General features: G+C 44.2%; 1 protein-coding gene across 5 annotated transcripts in view; it reads right to left on the reverse strand.

The window, feature by feature from the left end:
* LOC139424299 (tuberin-like) overlaps positions 1–20,230 on the reverse strand; it is a 70,999-nt gene that overhangs the window by 26,741 nt on the left and 24,028 nt on the right. For 4 of the 5 annotated variants that reach the window (XM_071176000.1, XM_071175995.1, XM_071175996.1 and 1 more), the window contains 5 exons: positions 8,603–8,792; positions 8,187–8,280; positions 7,571–7,673; positions 7,021–7,118; positions 3,058–3,225 (listed from right to left, as the gene is read on the reverse strand). In XM_071176000.1, coding sequence (XP_071032101.1) covers positions 3,058–3,225; positions 7,021–7,118; positions 7,571–7,673; positions 8,187–8,280; positions 8,603–8,792 — 653 coding nt within the window. The remainder of the gene's footprint in view (positions 1–3,057; positions 3,226–7,020; positions 7,119–7,570; positions 7,674–8,186; positions 8,281–8,602; positions 8,793–20,230) is intronic. The other variant, XM_071175999.1, reaches the window with a different exon arrangement.

Here is a 20,230-nt window from a genome sequence, read left to right on the forward strand (position 1 = left end):
CTGCTCTGAATGTCCTCAACAACAACAGCTGGAGACAAAGGCCTTTATGAGCTAATAGAACGCTGCTCTGAATGTTCTCTACAACAACAGCTGGAGACAAAGGCCTTTATGAGCTAATAGAACGCTGCTCTGAATGTTCTCAACAACAACAGCTGGAGACAAAGGCCTTTATGAGCTAATAGAACGCTGCTCTGAATGTTCTCTACAACAACAGCTGGAGACAAAGGCCTTTATGAGCTAATAGAACGCTGCTCTGAATGTTCTCTACAACAACAGCTGGAGACAAAGGCCTTTATGAGCTAATAGAACGCTGCTCTGAATGTTCTCAACAACAACAGCTGGAGACAAAGGCCTTTATGAGCTAATAGAACGCTGCTCTGAATGTTCTCTACAACAACAGCTGGAGACAAAGGCCTTTATGAGCTAATAGAACGCTGCTCTGAATGTCCTCTACAACAACAGCTGGAGACAAAGGCCTTTATGAGCTAATAGAACGCTGCTCTGAATGTTCTCTACAACAACAGCTGGAGACAAAGGCCTTTATGAGCTAATAGAACGCTGCTCTGAATGTTCTCTACAACAACAGCTGGAGACAAAGGCCTTTATGAGCTAATAGAACGCTGCTCTGAATGTCCTCAACAACAACAGCTGGAGACAAAGGCCTTTATGAGCTAATAGAACGCTGCTCTGTTGCTATGGAGTTAAGAGGTACAGACTGAAGGACATGGAGAAGGGGACTCTTCAAATTAAATTAAAGATGACTTGAATGGCAGTTAAAAGAGTGTGTGTGTGTGTGTGTGTGTGTGTGTGTGTGTGTGTGTGAGAAAGCAGATCACCAGTGGTAGGTAGGCAGGACACCTGTAGCCAGTAGGTGTCGGCTGAGGCACCAAGTCGGTTATCGCGTTCCAAATGGCACCCTATTCCCTATGTAGTGCACTACTTTAGACCACGGCCCATAGGCAACCCCATCGGGCCCTGGTCAAAGGCAGTGCACTATGAAGGGAACAGTGTGCCGTGTGAGACATTGCCATAGTCACACACTGAGGCACAGTCACACACTGAGGCGTTGCCATAGTCACACACTGAGGCGAGTCTGTTAAACCTTCTGTTCGAGGAATTCCAAATACTGTACTTTCTTATAGGCACAGATCTAGGATCAGCTCAACTGGCCCCAATCCTATCCCTAACCATTAGAGGGGAAACACAAAACAGATCTAGGATCAGCTCAACTGGCCCCAATCCTATCCCTAACCATTAGAGGGGAAACACAAAACTGGTCTTGGATCAGTGTGTAACGGGGAAGCTCCTCAGGCTGTCTAGTGATCGTCTCCTGCACCCTGCTGGTCAGGAGGGGGACTGACAGTTATACAGATTGTAACAGGGCCTGGTAAACTACACACTTCTTCCTCCGTCTCCTGGTACTTCAGTAGCCTGGTCCCAGATCAATTCTTCCCTCTCCTTGGGACCATTTGGATTAGAACTAGTCCTTCAGTAGCCTGGTCCCAGATCAGTTCTTCCCTCTCCTTGGGACAATATAGATTAGAACTAGTACTTCAGTAGCCTGGTCCCAGATCAGTTTGTGCTCTTGCCAACTCCATAGGAGGTCATTGTCAAGACAAATTGTTTGGCATGACGACGAGTTACCGTGACAACAAACAGACTGGCTAGTATTTGAGAGCTGACTAGTTGAGTGTCAGCTGAACTAATTCCCCATCTGACAGAGAGCTCAATAACAACCTATAGACTCCTATGGGTTTGAGATACACAGATGGAGAGAAATGATGAAACATTATCTAACCACCACCAACTGCAATGTCTGATTCACTTTTCAGTCAGCCACTCTCACAGTCAGCCGCTCTCACAGTCAGCCGCTCTCACAGTCAGCCGCTCTCTCACAGTCAGCCGCTCTCTCACAGTCAGCCGCTCTCTCACAGTCAGCCGCTCTCTCACAGTCAGCCGCTCTCTCACAGTCAGCCGCTCTCTCACAGTCAGCCGCTCTCTCACAGTCAGCCGCTCTCTCACAGGTAGCCACTCTCACAGGTAGCCACTCTCACAGTCAGCCACTCTCACAGTCAGCCACTCTCACAGTCAGCCACTCTCACAGTCAGCCACTCTCACAGTCAGCCACTCTCACAGTCAGCCACTCTCACAGGTAAGTATGTGTAGTGATTGGTCCATGGCAGGAGTCATTGAGTCAGTTGGAGACAGACACCACAAAACCCCCAACTCAGTCAGTCACTCGGTCATAGATGAGGGGTAGCATAATTCTGGTAACTTTCCCCAAAATTCCCAGACATACCAATTGGAATATTCCTCGAATCTAGAAGGAATGATCGTGAAATCCAGGAATTTTCCAAACGGGATTTCTTGAAACCCTGGGAATTGTGGGAAAGTTACCTTAATTTTGTAACTCCGATAATCAAGGAATCCCAACATCCCACAAACAGACAGATGGTTGTAAATCAGCGTAGCGGAACACGGAGCATCTGTGGGTCAAACACACGCAATGCAACAGAAAACCACACAGGCAGCATGCAAAGCATGTGTGTAAGACTGGCTTCTCATTGGCCCAGAACGCAATAGTCCCTTCCCACAGGGAAGAGGAAAAGCCAATCATTGGTAGCAGTGGCTGTCAGTCTTATCGTCTCAGTACACTGCTTGGAGTAGGGCCATGTTTTTCTCCAGCCATTCAGTCAGTCAGTAAATTAAATCCAGTCGGCACAGCAAAACCCAGCAAACACCACAACCGAAAACAAACAAAAAATAACTATTCATAACAAACCAAAGCATCAAGAGAAATGAAAGAAGCGAAAACGGGGTTAACAGGAAAACATCGACAGAAATCTAGATGTTTTCCAAAGCACAAACTGCATGCAACGAAATCACTCAACACATCCTCCTCCAGCATGCCACCGCCACCCAACCCAGGTTTCCCTGGCAACCGCCCACCGGTCCTTATGACGACGGCTCCCGCCCCCCACCACCAAGCCCCCCCAACGGAAGCAAGAAATGTTATTTTCTGGGTTTTATTTCCTGGTTACCCAGAGTGCTCTCTACCTGCGCACCGCGTGCTCGGAGACGCTGATGCTTCGGGAGCGGAAGGCGTCCATGGCCGACAGATCTCTCAGCTCTTTAACGGGAGAGCCGGTACTCGCCGCGACGCCCGCTGCCATTGACGCCTGCTGCTGCTGCTGGTGGGCCTTCGCCATTTTGGCTGCCCGTAGACTGGGACCATGGCAACGTGGCAGGAGTGGAGGGTGGAAGGTGTGGGGGGTAGGGGGCAGGTTGGTGTGTGTGAGATAGGGGGTGGGATTGTGTGTTGGAAAGAGGGACAGAGTAGGGGTGGGCGAGGGAGGTAAGGGCGGGGGGAGAGAGGTAACGGCCAACAGGAAACGGAAATCAGGATATGTCGCCCGTCACGTCAGAAACGGCCCCGAACGACCACCAGGTGACCAACGGAGACACGGGCAAGGGGGTGGGGCACGAAGGTCAAAGGGTCAGAGGGCGAAGGTCAGGGGGATGAGCAAAAGAGAGTGTGCCAATAGCAATGGAGGGATCCAGGGTGTCAGGGCCCACCCACAACGCAGCACCCAGTCAGAGGAGGGGATGGGGGGGTCAAATCAACCGAAGAGTAAACAAAAACAAACAAACAAAAACAAGTTGAGAAAATTAACAGCAGTAAAACACTATGAACCGCACAAATAGGAACAGAAATATCAGAAAGGAAGGAACAACTATAAAGCAACAGGGAGATAAACAGCATCAGCTTTTTCCACAACAAACACAAACTACTCCTGAAAGAAAATGAGACGTCATCACATTGAGCAGTAAGAGGAGAAGCCGACGTTGCCATGACTCAGGAAGCATCCCAAAATGGCACCCTATTCCCTCTACAGTGCACCACCCTATGGGTCAAAAGTAGTGCCCTGTGAAGGGAATAGGCTGCCATTTGGGACACAGTGATCTGTTATAGGAGGATGGACTCCGAGCAGGAGGGGTTCAAATCAACACAACTGAAACAACCAACTGAAGAGATCGGCACGGCCTGAGGAGGGTTAATATAAACCAATGAGCACAACAAGGGGGAAGGAAGAGGTTAAAGGTTAAAAACAAAAATCAACAACAAAATGTCAGGACCTACTGAGAGGAATGTGTTGGATGAAGCAGGTGTCGGAGGAGAGCACGGCTGATCTAAAAACACAAGAACCAATAGATCACGAACACATGATCTACTGTCTAACTACAAACGGAGGTCTCATATCCTACGACAGACTGTCCATCTAAGTCTAAGACATAGTTGGATTCTGTAACCACTAGAGAGGACAAGTTACGGGAGAAACCACGTTTAATGTGAGAATACTCTAATGATGGCCTCACTGCTCTGTTTTGTTAAAAACGTCCATTACTATATAAAAGCTGAAAAGAGCCCCTGGTACAACGACCAGGTTAATATCATACAGCTGTCTGATATGTGTTTTTACACCTGACATGCATCTCTCCAACTCCTACAGAGGTACAGTAGATAGAGTAAGTATACATAGGAGCAGGACAGGGTCAGGGGGTCTGGGACGGTGGGAGGGGGTCAGGACAGGGTTAGGGGGTCTGGTACGGAGGGGGTCAGTACAGGGTTAGGGGGTCTGGGACGGTGGGAGGGGGTCTGGGACGGTGGGAGGGGGTCAGGACAGGGTTAGGGGGTCTGGGAAAGTGGTCAGTACAGGGTTAGGGGGTCTGTGACGGTGGGAGGGGGTCTGGGACGGTGGGAGGGGGTCTGGGACGGTGGGAGGGGTCAGTACAGGGTTAGGGGGTCTGGGTCAGAGGGGGTCAGTACAGGGTTAGGGGGTCAGTATAGGGTTAGGGGGTCTGGCAGGGTGGGTGTCAGGACCGGGTTAGGGGGTCTGAGACAGTGGGATTGGGTTCAGTACAGGGTTAGGGGGTCTGGGGTCAGGACCGGGTTAGGGGGTCTGGGGAAGTGGTCAGTACAGGGTTAGGGGGTCTGGGACAGCTGCTGGGGGTCAGTAACGGTTAGGGGGTCTGGTACAGTAGGGAGGGGGTCAGGACAGGGTCAGGGGGTCTGGGACGGAGGGGGTCAGTACAGGGTTAGGGGGTCTGGGACAGTGGGATTGGGTTCAGTACAGGGTTAGGGGGTCTGGGACAGTGGGATTGGGTTCAGTACAGGGTTAGGGGTCTGGGACGGAGGGAGGGGGTCAGGACAGGGTCAGGGGGTCTGGGACGGAGGGGGTCAGTACAGGGTTAGGGGGTCTGGGACAGTGGGATTGGGTTCAGTACAGGGTTAGGGGGTCTGGGACAGTGGGATTGGGTTCAGTACAGGGTTAGGGGTCTGGGACAGTGGGATTGGGTTCAGTACAGGGTTAGGGGTCTGGGACGGAGGGAGGGGGTCAGTACAGGGTTAGGGGTCTGGGACAGTGGGATTGGGTTCAGTACAGGGTTAGGGGTCTGGGACAGTGGGATTGGGTTCAGTACAGGGTTAGGGGTCTGGGACGGAGGGAGGTGGTCAGGACAGGGTCAGGGGGTCTGGGACGGAGGGGGTCAGTACAGGGTTAGGGGTCTGGGACAGTGGGATTGGGTTCAGTACAGGGTTAGGGGTCTGGGACGGAGGGAGGGGGTCAGTACAGGCTATTAATAGAATGATGTTGTTATGTGTTACTATTGAGAGTTAACATGGGAGTGTGCTTGTTACTATGGTGCGTTACTATGGGAGCATGGGCGTTGCCATGGAGGGCACAAAGAAATCAGGAAGTGACATTTTGAGCGCCAACAGAAGAGAGGGAAATCAGGAGGAGAAAGAAGGAGAGAATCTACTCTTCTCCCCAAAGTCACCACAGAAAAAGCAAGGGAAGCGATTGGGAGTGGAGGGGGGTGGGCCCCAAGTCCATGGTCAACTTTGGTGGATAAGTCAACTTGCTCACAGAATTAAAAAAGAGCGATTCTAGACGATGTCAGTCAGGTCAGGACTTGATTATGACAGAATTCCAAGCTGGGTAGATTTTGATTGACACTCCAAAGGAACCATTAGGGTGGCCTGGTTATGGGTAGAGGGTAGGATTTAGGTGGGACGGGGTTCAGGAAGTCACTTTTGTGAGTGATTTAATTATTAGCTTTTATTATAAGATTTTATAATGTGATTTTATTTGGGGATTATTTCTCTGAGCATCTCTTTAAAACCCTTTGATCGAGATCGAGAGACAGAGAGAGAGAGAGAGACAAAGAGAGAGACAGAGAGAGACAGAGAGAGACAGAGAGAGACAGAGAGAGACAGAGAGACAGAGAGACAGAGAGACAGAGAGACAGAGAGACAGAGAGACAGAGAGACAGAGAGACAGAGAGACAGAGAGAGACAGAGAGAGACAGAGAGAGACACAGAGAGACACAGAGAGACACAGAGAGACACAGAGAGACACAGAGAGACAGAGAGACAGAGAGACAGAGAGACAGAGAGAGACAGAGAGAGACAGAGAGAGACAGACAGAGAGACAGAGACACAGAGAGACAGAGAGACAGAGAGACAGAGAGACAGAGAGACAGAGAGACAGAGAGACAGAGAGACAGAGAGAGACACAGAGAGACAGAGAGAGACACAGAGAGACAGAGACACAGAGACACAGAGAGACAGAGAGACAGAGAGACAGAGAGTCAGAGAGACAGAGAGACAGAGAGACAGTGTACAATGACACTTCGTCAATGACACGACAGAGAGACAGAGTGAGAAAGAGAAAAGACCCATCTCCTCTCTCTCCACCTCTTTGTGTATCTTGTGGTAATAATGTGCGTGAGTTGACAACAACAACCAACAGAACATATTTACCAACAAAAACAAACCACCAAAACAGAAATGATCACCATAGCAACCTGTGGGAAACCAAAACAACCATCACACCACAACGACAGTCATGCTGAGTCCTGTGTTACCTTGACAACACCAACCTCCTGTACGGCCATGCGGTCACAAGATCTTCAATGAGCAGTCATGTGACCCGGCCGTGTGTGTGTGTGTGTGTGTACCTCTTGGGCCTCTCATTGAGGCTGGTGCTGCGAGCACGGAAGCTGCTCTGAGTGTCCTGGGTGTCATCGAACGGCATCAGAGCATTAGAGCGCAGACCCTGGAGAGAGAGAGAGGAGAGGGCAGAGAGAGAGGAGAGGAGAGAGAGGGGGAGAGAAGAGGGCAGAGAGAGGGGGGAGAGAGGAGAGAGAGAGAGAGGAGGGGAGAGAGAGAGGAGGGGAGAGAGAGAGAGAGGAGAGAGGAGAGAGGGGGGGGGGAGAGAGAGAGAGGGGGGAGAGAGAGAGAGGGGAGAGAGGGGGAGAGAGAGAGAGAGAGGGAGAGAGAGAGGAGAGAGAGAGGAGAGAGAGGGGAGAGAGAGGGGAGAGAGAGGGGAGAGAGAGGGGAGAGAGAGGGGAGAGAGGGGGGAGAGAGGGGGGAGAGAGGGGGGAGAGAAAGAGGAGAGAGGGGGGAGAGAGGAGAGTGAGAGGAGAGAGAGAGGGAGAGGAGGGAGTGGTTACAAGGAAAATGTCTCAGGAAACAGGTAGATTATGTGTAAACACAGAGACCACCTACCTTGGTGATGTACTGCACAAAGTCCTTTCTGAAGGTGAGTCGGCAGCGGATAAACCACATGGAGATGACATGGTGAGCCAACGACACAATGTACTGGTTAAACCTGGAGAGAGACAATGTACTGGTTAAATCTGGAGAGACACAATGTACTGGTTAAATCTGGAGAGACACAATGTACTGGTTAAACCTGGAGAGACACAATGTACTGGTTAAACCCGGAGAGACACAATGTACTGGTTAAACCTGGAGAGAGACAATGTACTGGTTAAACCTGGAGAGACACAATGTACTGGTTAAACCTGGAAAGAGACAATGTACTGGTTAAACCTGGAGAGAGAGAGGGGAAGAGAGAGAGAGGGGATGGAGAGAGAAACAGAGAGAAGGAGTTAGAAAATGATAGAGGTAGAGAGGAGGGAGAGAGAGAGAGAGAGGAGGGAGAGAGAGAGAGCGAGAGAGAGCGAGAGAGAGCGAGAGAGGAGGGAGAGAGAGAGGGAGAGAGAGAGGGAGAGAGAGAGAGCGAGGTAGAGAGAGCGAGGTAGAGAGAGAAACAGAGTGAGAGAGCGTGTGTGTGAGCGTGCGTACGCATTTGTTACACGTGTGTGTATCGGGTACTCACTTGGAGGGGTTGGTGTAGGGCAGGGAGATGGCGAACACACTGACATACTGCTCTGCTACAAAGTAAGCATAGAGATGTGGCAGCCGCACCAGAGCTACAACACACACACACACACACAGTTAGCATGACATAATCTAACCTTGCCATGTGGCACCATCATCAACAGGTAATGGGGTCACTAATTCTACAACTGAACAAGTCATCTTCCCTGTAAAGACACTAAAGTATATAACATGACTGTGTGAGGAGTATTAGGTGTGTTTCCCATATGTAAACATTATCTAACATGAACTAGGAAGTGAAATACAAAGAATCCTTCACACATTCATTGGCTGATCTAACTTCCTGTATAAACAGATCCTGTTCTCTGATTGGCTTCCATCAATCAGGGCGTGTAAACTAAGGTGTGTTCTCACTGGACAGGAATTCCAGCATGGGCGACGCCATGGCGACGGTTGCCGAGATGTGAGTCAGCTTGACGATGAGGGCGGGGAGGAGTTTAATCATGATGTCAGGCATCTCCACGGTGCACATTGTCAGGGCAACCACACACTGCTTGGCACAGCGGTATATCAGCCCTGCTTCCAGACACTGAACCAACTCCCTCTGAGAGATGAAGACGAAGAGAGAGAAGAGAACAACGATGATGTTATTTATGATCAGATTATGAGATGAAACTCTCAAAAAGGCACAAGCTGTTTTTACCTGCCCGAGGATTATGGTCACTTGCACAAATGTTTTATTTTCTACTTAGGCCTACAGTCGCAGATGCCATTAATGGAATTGTCTTTCACTCAAACACCTAGTGATTTAAATTCAGCAGACACTTTTTACCAGCCATAGTATCTAGTGATTTAAATTCAGCAGACACTTTTTACCAGCTATAGTATCTAGTGATTTAAATTCAGCAGACACTTTTTACCAGCCATAGTATCTAGTGATTTAAATTCAGCAGACACTTTTTACCAGCCATAGTATCTAGTGATTTAAATTCAGCAGACACTTTTTACCAGCTATAGTATCTAGTGATTTAAATTCAGCAGACACTTTTTACCAGCCATAGTATCTAGTGATTTAAATTCAGCAGACACTTTTTACCAGCTATAGTATCTAGTGATTTAAATTCAGCAGACACTTTTTACCAGCCATAGTATCTAGTGATTTAAATTCAGCAGACACTTTTTACCAGCTATAGTATCTAGTGATTTAAATTCAGCAGACACTTTTTACCAGCCATAGTATCTAGTGATTTAAATTCAGCAGACACTTTTTACCAGCTATAGTATCTAGTGATTTAAATTCAGCAGACACTTTTTACCAGCTATAGTATCTAGTGATTTAAATTCAGCAGACACTTTTTACCAGCCATAGTATCTAGTGATTTAAATTCAGCAGACACTTTTTACCAGCTATAGTATCTAGTGATTTAAATTCAGCAGACACTTTTTACCAGCTATAGTATCTAGTGATTTAAATTCAGCAGACACTTTTTACCAGCCATAGTATCTAGTGATTTAAATTCAGCAGACACTTTTTACCAGCTATAGTATCTAGTGATTTAAATTCAGCAGACACTTTTTACCAGCCATAGTATCTAGTGATTTAAATTCAGCAGACACTTTTTACCAGCCATAGTATCTAGTGATTTAAATTCAGCAGACACTTTTTACCAGCTATAGTATCTAGTGATTTAAATTCAGCAGACACTTTTTACCAGCCATAGTATCTAGTGATTTAAATTCAGCAGACACTTTTTACCAGCCATAGTATCTAGTGATTTAAATTCAGCAGACACTTTTTACCAGCCATAGTATCTAGTGATTTAAATTCAGCAGACACTTTTTACCAGCCATAGTATCTAGTGATTTAAATTCAGCAGACACTTTTTACCAGCCATAGTATCTAGTGATTTAAATTCAGCAGACACTTTTTACCAGCCATAGTATCTAGTGATTTAAATTCAGCAGACACTTTTTACCAGCCATAGTATCTAGTGATTTAAATTCAGCAGACACTTTTTACCAGCCATAGTATCTAGTGATTTAAATTCAGCAGACACTTTTTACCAGCCATAGTATCTAGTGATTTAAATTCAGCAGACACTTTTTACCAGCCATAGTATCTAGTGATTTAAATTCAGCAGACACTTTTTACCAGCCATAGTATCTAGTGATTTAAATTCAGCAGACACTTTTTACCAGCCATAGTATCTAGTGATTTAAATTCAGCAGACACTTTTTACCAGCCATAGTATCTAGTGATTTAAATTCAGCAGACACTTTTTACCAGCCATAGTATCTAGTGATTTAAATTCAGCAGACACTTTTTACCAGCCATAGTATCTAGTGATTTTTACCTGCCTAAAAAAAAGCTACATTGAATAGACCAAGAAAACTCATCAACGTGCTAACGACTATCACAGAAAACTCATCAACGTGCTAACGACTATCACAGAAAACTCATCAACGTGCTAACGACTATCACAGAAAACTCATCAACGTGCTAACGACTATCACAGAAAACTCATCAACGTGCTAACGACTATCACAGAAAACTCATCAACGTGCTAACGACTATCACAGAAAACTCATCAACGTGCTAACGACTATCACAGAAAACTCATCAACGTGCTAACGACTATCACAGAAAACTCATCAACGTGCTAACGACTATCACAGAAAACTCATCAACGTGCTAACGACTATCACAGAAAACTCATCAACGTGCTAACGACTATCACAGAAAACTCATCAACGTGCTAACGACTATCACAGAAAACTCATCAACGTGCTAACGTCTCTATCACAGAAAACTAATCAACGTGCTAACGACTCTATCACAGAAAACTCATCAACGTGCTAATGACTATCACAGAAAACTCATCAACGTGCTAACGACTATCACAGAAAACTCATCAACGTGCTAATGACTATCACAGAAAACTCATCAACGTGCTAATGACTATCACAGAAAACTCATCAACGTGCTAACGACTATCACAGAAAACTCATCAACGTGCTAACGACTCTATCACAGAAAACTCATCAACGTGCTAATGACTATCACAGAAAACTCATCAATGTGCTAACGACTATCACAGAAAACTCATCAACGTGCTAACGACTATCACAGAAAACTCATCAACGTGCTAACGACTATCACAGAAAACTCATCAACGTGCTAATGACTATCACAGAAAACTCATCAACGTGCTAACGACTATCACAGAAAACTCATCAACGTGCTAACGACTATCACAGAAAACTCATCAACGTGCTAACGACTATCACAGAAAACTCATCAACGTGCTAACGACTATCACAGAAAACTCATCAACGTGCTAACGACTATCACAGAAAACTCATCAACGTGCTAACGACTATCACAGAAAACTCATCAACGTGCTAACGACTATCACAGAAAACTCATCAACATGCTAACGACTCTATCACAGAAAACTCATCAACGTGCTAACGACTATCACAGAAAACTCATCAACGTGCTAACGACTATCACAGAAAACTCATCAACGTGCTAACGACTATCACAGAAAACTCATCAACATGCTAACGACTATCACAGAAAACTCATCAACGTGCTAACGACTATCACAGAAAACTCATCAACGTGCTAACGACTATCACAGAAAACTCATCAACGTGCTAACGACTATCACAGAAAACTCATCAACGTGCTAACGACTATCACAGAAAACTCATCAACGTGCTAACGACTATCACAGAAAACTCATCAACGTGCTAACGACTATCACAGAAAACTCATCAACGTGCTAACGACTATCACAGAAAACTCATCAACGTGCTAACGACTATCACAGAAAACTCATCAACGTGCTAACGACTATCACAGAAAACTCATCAACGTGCTAACGACTATCACAGAAAACTCATCAACGTGCTAACGTCTCTATCACAGAAAACTAATCAACGTGCTAACGACTCTATCACAGAAAACTCATCAACGTGCTAACGACTATCACAGAAAACTCATCAACGTGCTAACGACTATCACAGAAAACTCATCAACGTGCTAACGACTATCACAGAAAACTCATCAACGTGCTAACGACTATCACAGAAAACTCATCAACGTGCTAACGACTATCACAGAAAACTCATCAACGTGCTAACGACTCTATCACAGAAAACTCATCAACGTGCTAACGACTATCACAGAAAACTCATCATCAACGTGCTAACGACTATCACAGAAAACTCATCAACGTGCTAACGACTATCACAGAAAACTCATCAACGTGCTAACGACTATCACAGAAAACTCATCAACGTGCTAACGACTATCACAGAAAACTCATCAACGTGCTAACGACTATCACAGAAAACTCATCAACGTGCTAACGACTATCACAGAAAACTCATCAACGTGCTAACGACTATCACAGAAAACTCATCAACGTGCTAACGACTATCACAGAAAACTCATCAACGTGCTAACGACTATCACAGAAAACTCATCAACGTGCTAACGACTATCACAGAAAACTAACGACTATCAGAAAACTCATCAACGTGCTGCTAACGAAAACTCATCAACTATCACAGAAAACTCATCAACGTGCTAACGACTATCACAGAAAACTCACGTGCTCTAACGTGCTAACGACTATCACAGAAAACTCATCAACGTGCTAACGACTATCACAGAAAACTCATCAACGTGCTAACGACTATCACAGAAAACTCATCAACGTGCTAACGACTATCACAGAAAACTCATCAACGTGCTAACGACTATCACAGAAAACTCATCAACGTGCTAACGACTATCACAGAAAACTCATCAACGTGCTAACGACTATCACAGAAAACTCATCAACGTGCTAACGACTATCACAGAAAACTCATCAACGTGCTAACGACTATCACAGAAAACTCATCAACGTGCTAACGACTATCACAGAAAACTCATCAACGTGCTAACGACTATCACAGAAAACTCATCAACGTGCTAACGACTATCACAGAAAACTCATCAACGTGCTAACGACTATCACAGAAAACTCATCAACGTGCTAACGACTATCACAGAAAACTCATCAACGTGCTAACGACTATCACAGAAAACTCATCAACGTGCTAACGACTATCACAGAAAACTCATCAACGTGCTAACGACTATCACAGAAAACTCATCAACGTGCTAACGACTATCACAGAAAACTCATCAACGTGCTAACGACTATCACAGAAAACTCATCAACGTGCTAACGACTATCACAGAAAACTCATCAACGTGCTAACGACTATCACAGAAAACTCATCAACGTGCTAACGACTATCACAGAAAACTCTCAACGTGCTAACTATCACAGAAAACTCATCAACGTGCTAACGACTATCACAGAAAACTCATCAACGTGCTAACGACTATCACAGAAAACTCATCAACGTGCTAACGACTATCACAGAAAACTCATCAACGTGCTAACGACTATCACAGAAAACTCATCAACGTGCTAACGACTATCACAGAAAACTCATCAACGTGCTAACGACTATCACAGAAAACTCATCAACGTGCTAACGACTATCACAGAAAACTCATCAACGTGCTAACGACTATCACAGAAAACTCATCAACGTGCTAACGACTATCACAGAAAACTCATCAACGTGCTAACGACTATCACAGAAAACTCATCAACGTGCTAACGACTATCACAGAAAACTCATCAACGTGCTAACGACTATCACAGAAAACTCATCAACGTGCTAACGACTATCACAGAAAACTCATCAACGTGCTAACGACTATCACAGAAAACTCATCAACGTGCTAACGACTATCACAGAAAACTCATCAACGTGCTAACGACTATCACAGAAAACTCATCAACGTGCTAACGACTATCACAGAAAACTCATCAACGTGCTGCTATCACAGAAAACTCATCAACGTGCTAACGACTATCACAGAAAACTCATCAACGTGCTAACGACTATCACAGAAAACTCATCAACGTGCTAACGACTATCACAGAAAACTCATCAACGTGCTAACGACTATCACAGAAAACTCATCAACGTGCTAACGACTATCACAGAAAACTCATCAACGTGCTAACGACTATCACAGAAAACTCATCAACGTGCTAACGACTATCACAGAAAACTCATCAACGTGCTAACGACTATCACAGAAAACTCATCAACGTGCTAACGACTATCACAGAAAACTCATCAACGTGCTAACGACTATCACAGAAAACTCATCAACGTGCTAACGACTATCACAGAAAACTCATCAACGTGCTAACGACTATCACAGAAAACTCATCAACGTGCTAACGACTATCACAGAAAACTCATCAACGTGCTAACGACTATCACAGAAAACTCATCAACGTGCTAACGACTATCACAGAAAACTCATCAACGTGCTAACGACTATCACAGAAAACTCATCAACGTGCTAACGACTATCACAGAAAACTCATCAACGTGCTAACGACTATCACAGAAAACTCATCAACGTGCTAACGACTATCACAGAAAACTCATCAACGTGCTAACGACTATCACAGAAAACTCATCAACGTGCTAACGACTATCACAGAAAACTCATCAACGTGCTAACGACTATCACAGAAAACTCATCAACGTGCTAACGACTATCACAGAAAACTCATCAACGTGCTAACGACTATCACAGAAAACTCATCAACGTGCTAACGACTATCACAGAAAACTCATCAACGTGCTAACGACTATCACAGAAAACTCATCAACGTGCTAACGACTATCACAGAAAACTCATCAACGTGCTAACGACTATCACAGAAAACTCATCAACGTGCTAACGTCACAGAAAACTCTCTATCACAGAAAACTCATCAACGTGCTAACGACTATCACAGAAAACTCATCAACGTGCTAACGACTATCACAGAAAACTCATCAACGTGCTAACGACTATCACAGAAAACTCATCAACGTGCTAACGACTATCACAGAAAACTCATCAACGTGCTAACGACTATCACAGAAAACTCATCAACGTGCTAACGACTATCACAGAAAACTCATCAACGTGCTAACGACTCTATCACAGAAAACTCATCAACGTGCTAACGACTATCACAGAAAACTCATCAACGTGCTAACGACTATCACAGAAAACTCATCAACGTGCTAACGACTATCACAGAAAACTCATCAACGTGCTAACGACTATCACAGAAAACTCATCAACGTGCTAACGACTATCACAGAAAACTCATCAACGTGCTAACGACTATCACAGAAAACTCATCAACGTGCTAACGACTATCACAGAAAACTCATCAACGTGCTAACGACTATCACAGAAAACTCATCAACGTGCTAACGACTATCACAGAAAACTCATCAACGTGCTAACGACTATCACAGAAAACTCATCAACGTGCTAACGACTATCACAGAAAACTCATCAACGTGCTAACGACTATCACAGAAAACTCATCAACGTGCTAACGACTATCACAGAAAACTCATCAACGTGCTAACGACTATCACAGAAAACTCATCAACGTGCTAACGACTATCACAGAAAACTCATCAACGTGCTAATGACTATCACAGAAAACTCATCAACGTGCTAACGACTATCACAGAAAACTCATCAACGTGCTAACGACTCTATCACAGAAAACTCATCAACGTGCTAATGACTATCACAGAAAACTCATCAATCAACGTGCTAACGACTATCACAGAAAACTCATCAACGTGCTAACGACTGCTAACGACGTGCTAACGACTATCACAGAAAACTCATCAACGTGCTAAACTATCACAGAAAAAAATCAACGTGCTAACGACTATCACAGAAAACTCATCAACGTGCTAACGACTATCACAGAAAACTCAACATCAACGTGCTAACGTGCTAACGACTATCACAGAAAACTCATCAACGTGCTAACGACTATCACAGAAAACTCATCAACGTGCTAACGACTATCACAGAAAACTCATCAACGTGCTAACGACTATCACAGAAAACTCATCAACGTGCTAACGACTATCACAGAAAACTCATCAACGTGCTAACGACTATCACAGAAAACTCATCAACGTGCTAACGACTATCACAGAAAACTCATCAACGTGCTAACGACTATCACAGAAAACTCATCAACGTGCTAACGACTATCACAGAAAACTCATCAACGTGCTAACGACTATCACAGAAAACTCATCAACGTGCTAACGACTATCACAGAAAACTCATCAACGTGCTAACGACTATCACAGAAAACTCATCAACGTGCTAACGACTATCACAGAAAACTCATCAACGCTGCTATCACAGAAAACTCATCAACTATCACAGAAAACTCATCAACGTGCTAACGACTATCACAGAAAACTCATCAACGTGCTAACGACTATCACAGAAAACTCATCAACGTGCTAACGACTATCACAGAAAACTCATCAACGTGCTAACGACTATCACAGAAAAAAATCACATCAACGTGCTAACAGACTATCACAGAAAACTCATCAACGTGCTAACGACTATCACAGAAAACTCATCAACGTGCTAACGACTATCACAGAAAACTCATCAACGTGCTAACGACTATCACAGAAAACTCATCAACGTGCTAACGACTATCACAGAAAACTCATCAACGTGCTAACGACTATCACAGAAAACTCATCAACGTGCTAACGACTATCACAGAAAACTCATCAACGTGCTAACGACTATCACAGAAAACTCATCAACGTGCTAACGACTATCACAGAAAACTCATCAACGTGCTAACGACTATCACAGAAAACTCATCAACGTGCTAACGACTATCACAGAAAACTCATCAACGTGCTAACGACTATCACAGAAAACTCATCAACGTGCTAACGACTATCACAGAAAACTCATCAACGTGCTAACGACTATCACAGAAAACTCATCAACGTGCTAACGACTATCACAGAAAACTCATCAACGTGCTAACGACTATCACAGAAAACTCATCAACGTGCTAACGACTATCACAGAAAACTCATCAACGTGCTAACGACTATCACAGAAAACTCATCAACGTGCTAACGACTATCACAGAAAACTCATCAACGTGCTAACGACTATCACAGAAAACTCATCAACGTGCTAACGACTATCACAGAAAACTCATCAACGTGCTAACGACTATCACAGAAAACTCATCAACGTGCTAACGACTATCACAGAAAACTCATCAACGTGCTAACGACTATCACAGAAAACTCATCAACGTGCTAACGACTATCACAGAAAACTCATCAACGTGCTAACGACTATCACAGAAAACTCATCAACGTGCTAACGTCTCTATCACAGAAAACTCATCAACGTGCTAACGACTATCACAGAAAACTCATCAACGTGCTAACGACTATCACAGAAAACTCATCAACGTGCTAACGACTATCACAGAAAACTCATCAACGTGCTAACGACTATCACAGAAAACTCATCAACGTGCTAACGACTATCACAGAAAACTCATCAACGTGCTAACGACTATCACAGAAAACTCATCAACGTGCTAACGACTATCACAGAAAACTCATCAACGTGCTAACGACTATCACAGAAAACTCATCAACGTGCTAACGACTATCACAGAAAACTCATCAACGTGCTAACGACTATCACAGAAAACTCATCAACGTGCTAACGTGACTATCACAGAAAACTCATCAACGTGCTAACGACTATCACAGAAAACTCATCAACGTGCTAACGACTATCACAGAAAACTCATCAACGTGCTAACGACTATCACAGAAAACTCATCAACGTGCTAACGACTATCACAGAAAACTCATCAACGTGCTAACGACTATCACAGAAAACTCATCAACGTGCTAACGACTATCACAGAAAACTCATCAACGTGCTAACGTCTCTATCACAGAAAACTCATCAACATGCTAACGACTATCACAGAAAACTCATCAACGTGCTAACGACTATCACAGAAAACTCATCAACGTGCTAACGTCTCTATCACAGAAAACTCATCAACGTGCTAACGACTATCACAGAAAACTCATCAACGTGCTAACGTCTCTATTACAGAAAACTCATCAACGTGCTAACGACTATCACAGAAAACTCATCAACGTGCTAACGTCTCTATCACAGAAAACTCATCAACGTGCTAACGTCTCTATCACAGAAAACTCATCAACGTGCTAACGACTATCACAGAAAACTCATCAACGTGCTAACGACTATCACAGAAAACTCATCAACGTGCTAACGACTATCACAGAAAACTCATCAACGTGCTAACGACTATCACAGAAAACTCATCAACGTGCTAACGACTATCACAGAAAACTCATCAACGTGCTAACGACTATCACAGAAAACTCATCAACGTGCTAACGACTATCACAGAAAACTCATCAACGTGCTAACGACTATCACAGAAAACTCATCAACGTGCTAACGACTATCACAGAAAACTCATCAACGTGCTAATGACTATCACAGAAAACTCATCAACGTGCTAATGACTATCACAGAAAACTCATCAACGTGCTAATGACTATCACAGAAAACTCATCAACGTGCTAACGACTATCACAGAAAACTCATCAACGTGCTAACGACTATCACAGAAAACTCATCAATGTGCTAACGACTATCACAGAAAACTCATCAACGTGCTAACGACTATCACAGAAAACTCATCAACGTGCTAACGACTATCACAGAAAACTCATCAACGTGCTAACGACTATCACAGAAAACTCATCAACGTGCTAACGTCTCTATCACAGAAAACTCATCAACATGCTAACGACTATCACAGAAAACTCATCAACGTGCTAACGACTATCACAGAAAACTCATCAACGTGCTAACCATCAACGTGCTAACGACTATCACAGAAAACTCATCAACGTGCTAACGTCTCTATTACAGAAAACTCATCAACGTGCTAACGACTATCACAGAAAACTCATCAACGTGCTAACGTCTCTATCACAGAAAACTCATCAACGTGCTAACGTCTCTATCACAGAAAACTCATCAACGTGCTAACGTCTCTATCACAGAAAACTCATCAACGTGCTAACGACTATCACAGAAAACTCATCAACGTGCTAACGACTATCACAGAAAACTCATCAACGTGCTAACGACTAACAGAAAACTCATCAACGTGCTAACGTCTCTATTACAGAAAACTCATCAACGTGCTAACGACTATCACAGAAAACTCATCAACGTGCTAACGACTCTATCACAGAAAACTCTATCAGAAAAATCAACGTGCTAACGACTATCACAGAAACGACTATCATCAACGTGCTAACGACTATCACAGAAAACTCATCAACGTGCTCGACTCTATCACAGAAAACTCATCAACATGCTAACGACTATCACAGAAAACTCATCAACGTGCTAACGACTATCACAGAAAACTCATCAACGTGCTAACGACTATCACAGAAAACTCATCAACGTGCTAACGACTATCACAGAAAACTCATCAACGTGCTAACGTCTCTATCACAGAAAACTCATCAACATGCTAACGACTATCACAGAAAACTCATCAACGTGCTAACGACTATCACAGAAAACTCATCAACGTGCTAACGTCTCTATCACAGAAAACTCATCAACGTGCTAACGACTATCACAGAAAACTCATCAACGTGCTAACGTCTCTATTACAGAAAACTCATCAACGTGCTAACGACTATCACAGAAAACTCATCAACGTGCTAACGTCTCTATCACAGAAAACTCATCAACGTGCTAACGTCTCTATCACAGAAAACTCATCAACGTGCTAACGTCTCTATCACAGAAAACTCATCAACGTGCTAACGACTATCACAGAAAACTCATCAACGTGCTAACGACTATCACAGAAAACTAATCAACGTGCTAACGACTATCACAGAAAACTCATCAACGTGCTAACGACTATCACAGAAAACTCATCAACATGCTAACGACTATCACAGAAAACTCATCAACGTGCTAACGACTCTATC

Source organism: Oncorhynchus clarkii, chromosome 13 (assembly GCF_045791955.1).
Source record: "Oncorhynchus clarkii lewisi isolate Uvic-CL-2024 chromosome 13, UVic_Ocla_1.0, whole genome shotgun sequence".
Taxonomy (NCBI): Eukaryota; Metazoa; Chordata; class Actinopteri; order Salmoniformes; family Salmonidae; genus Oncorhynchus; species Oncorhynchus clarkii.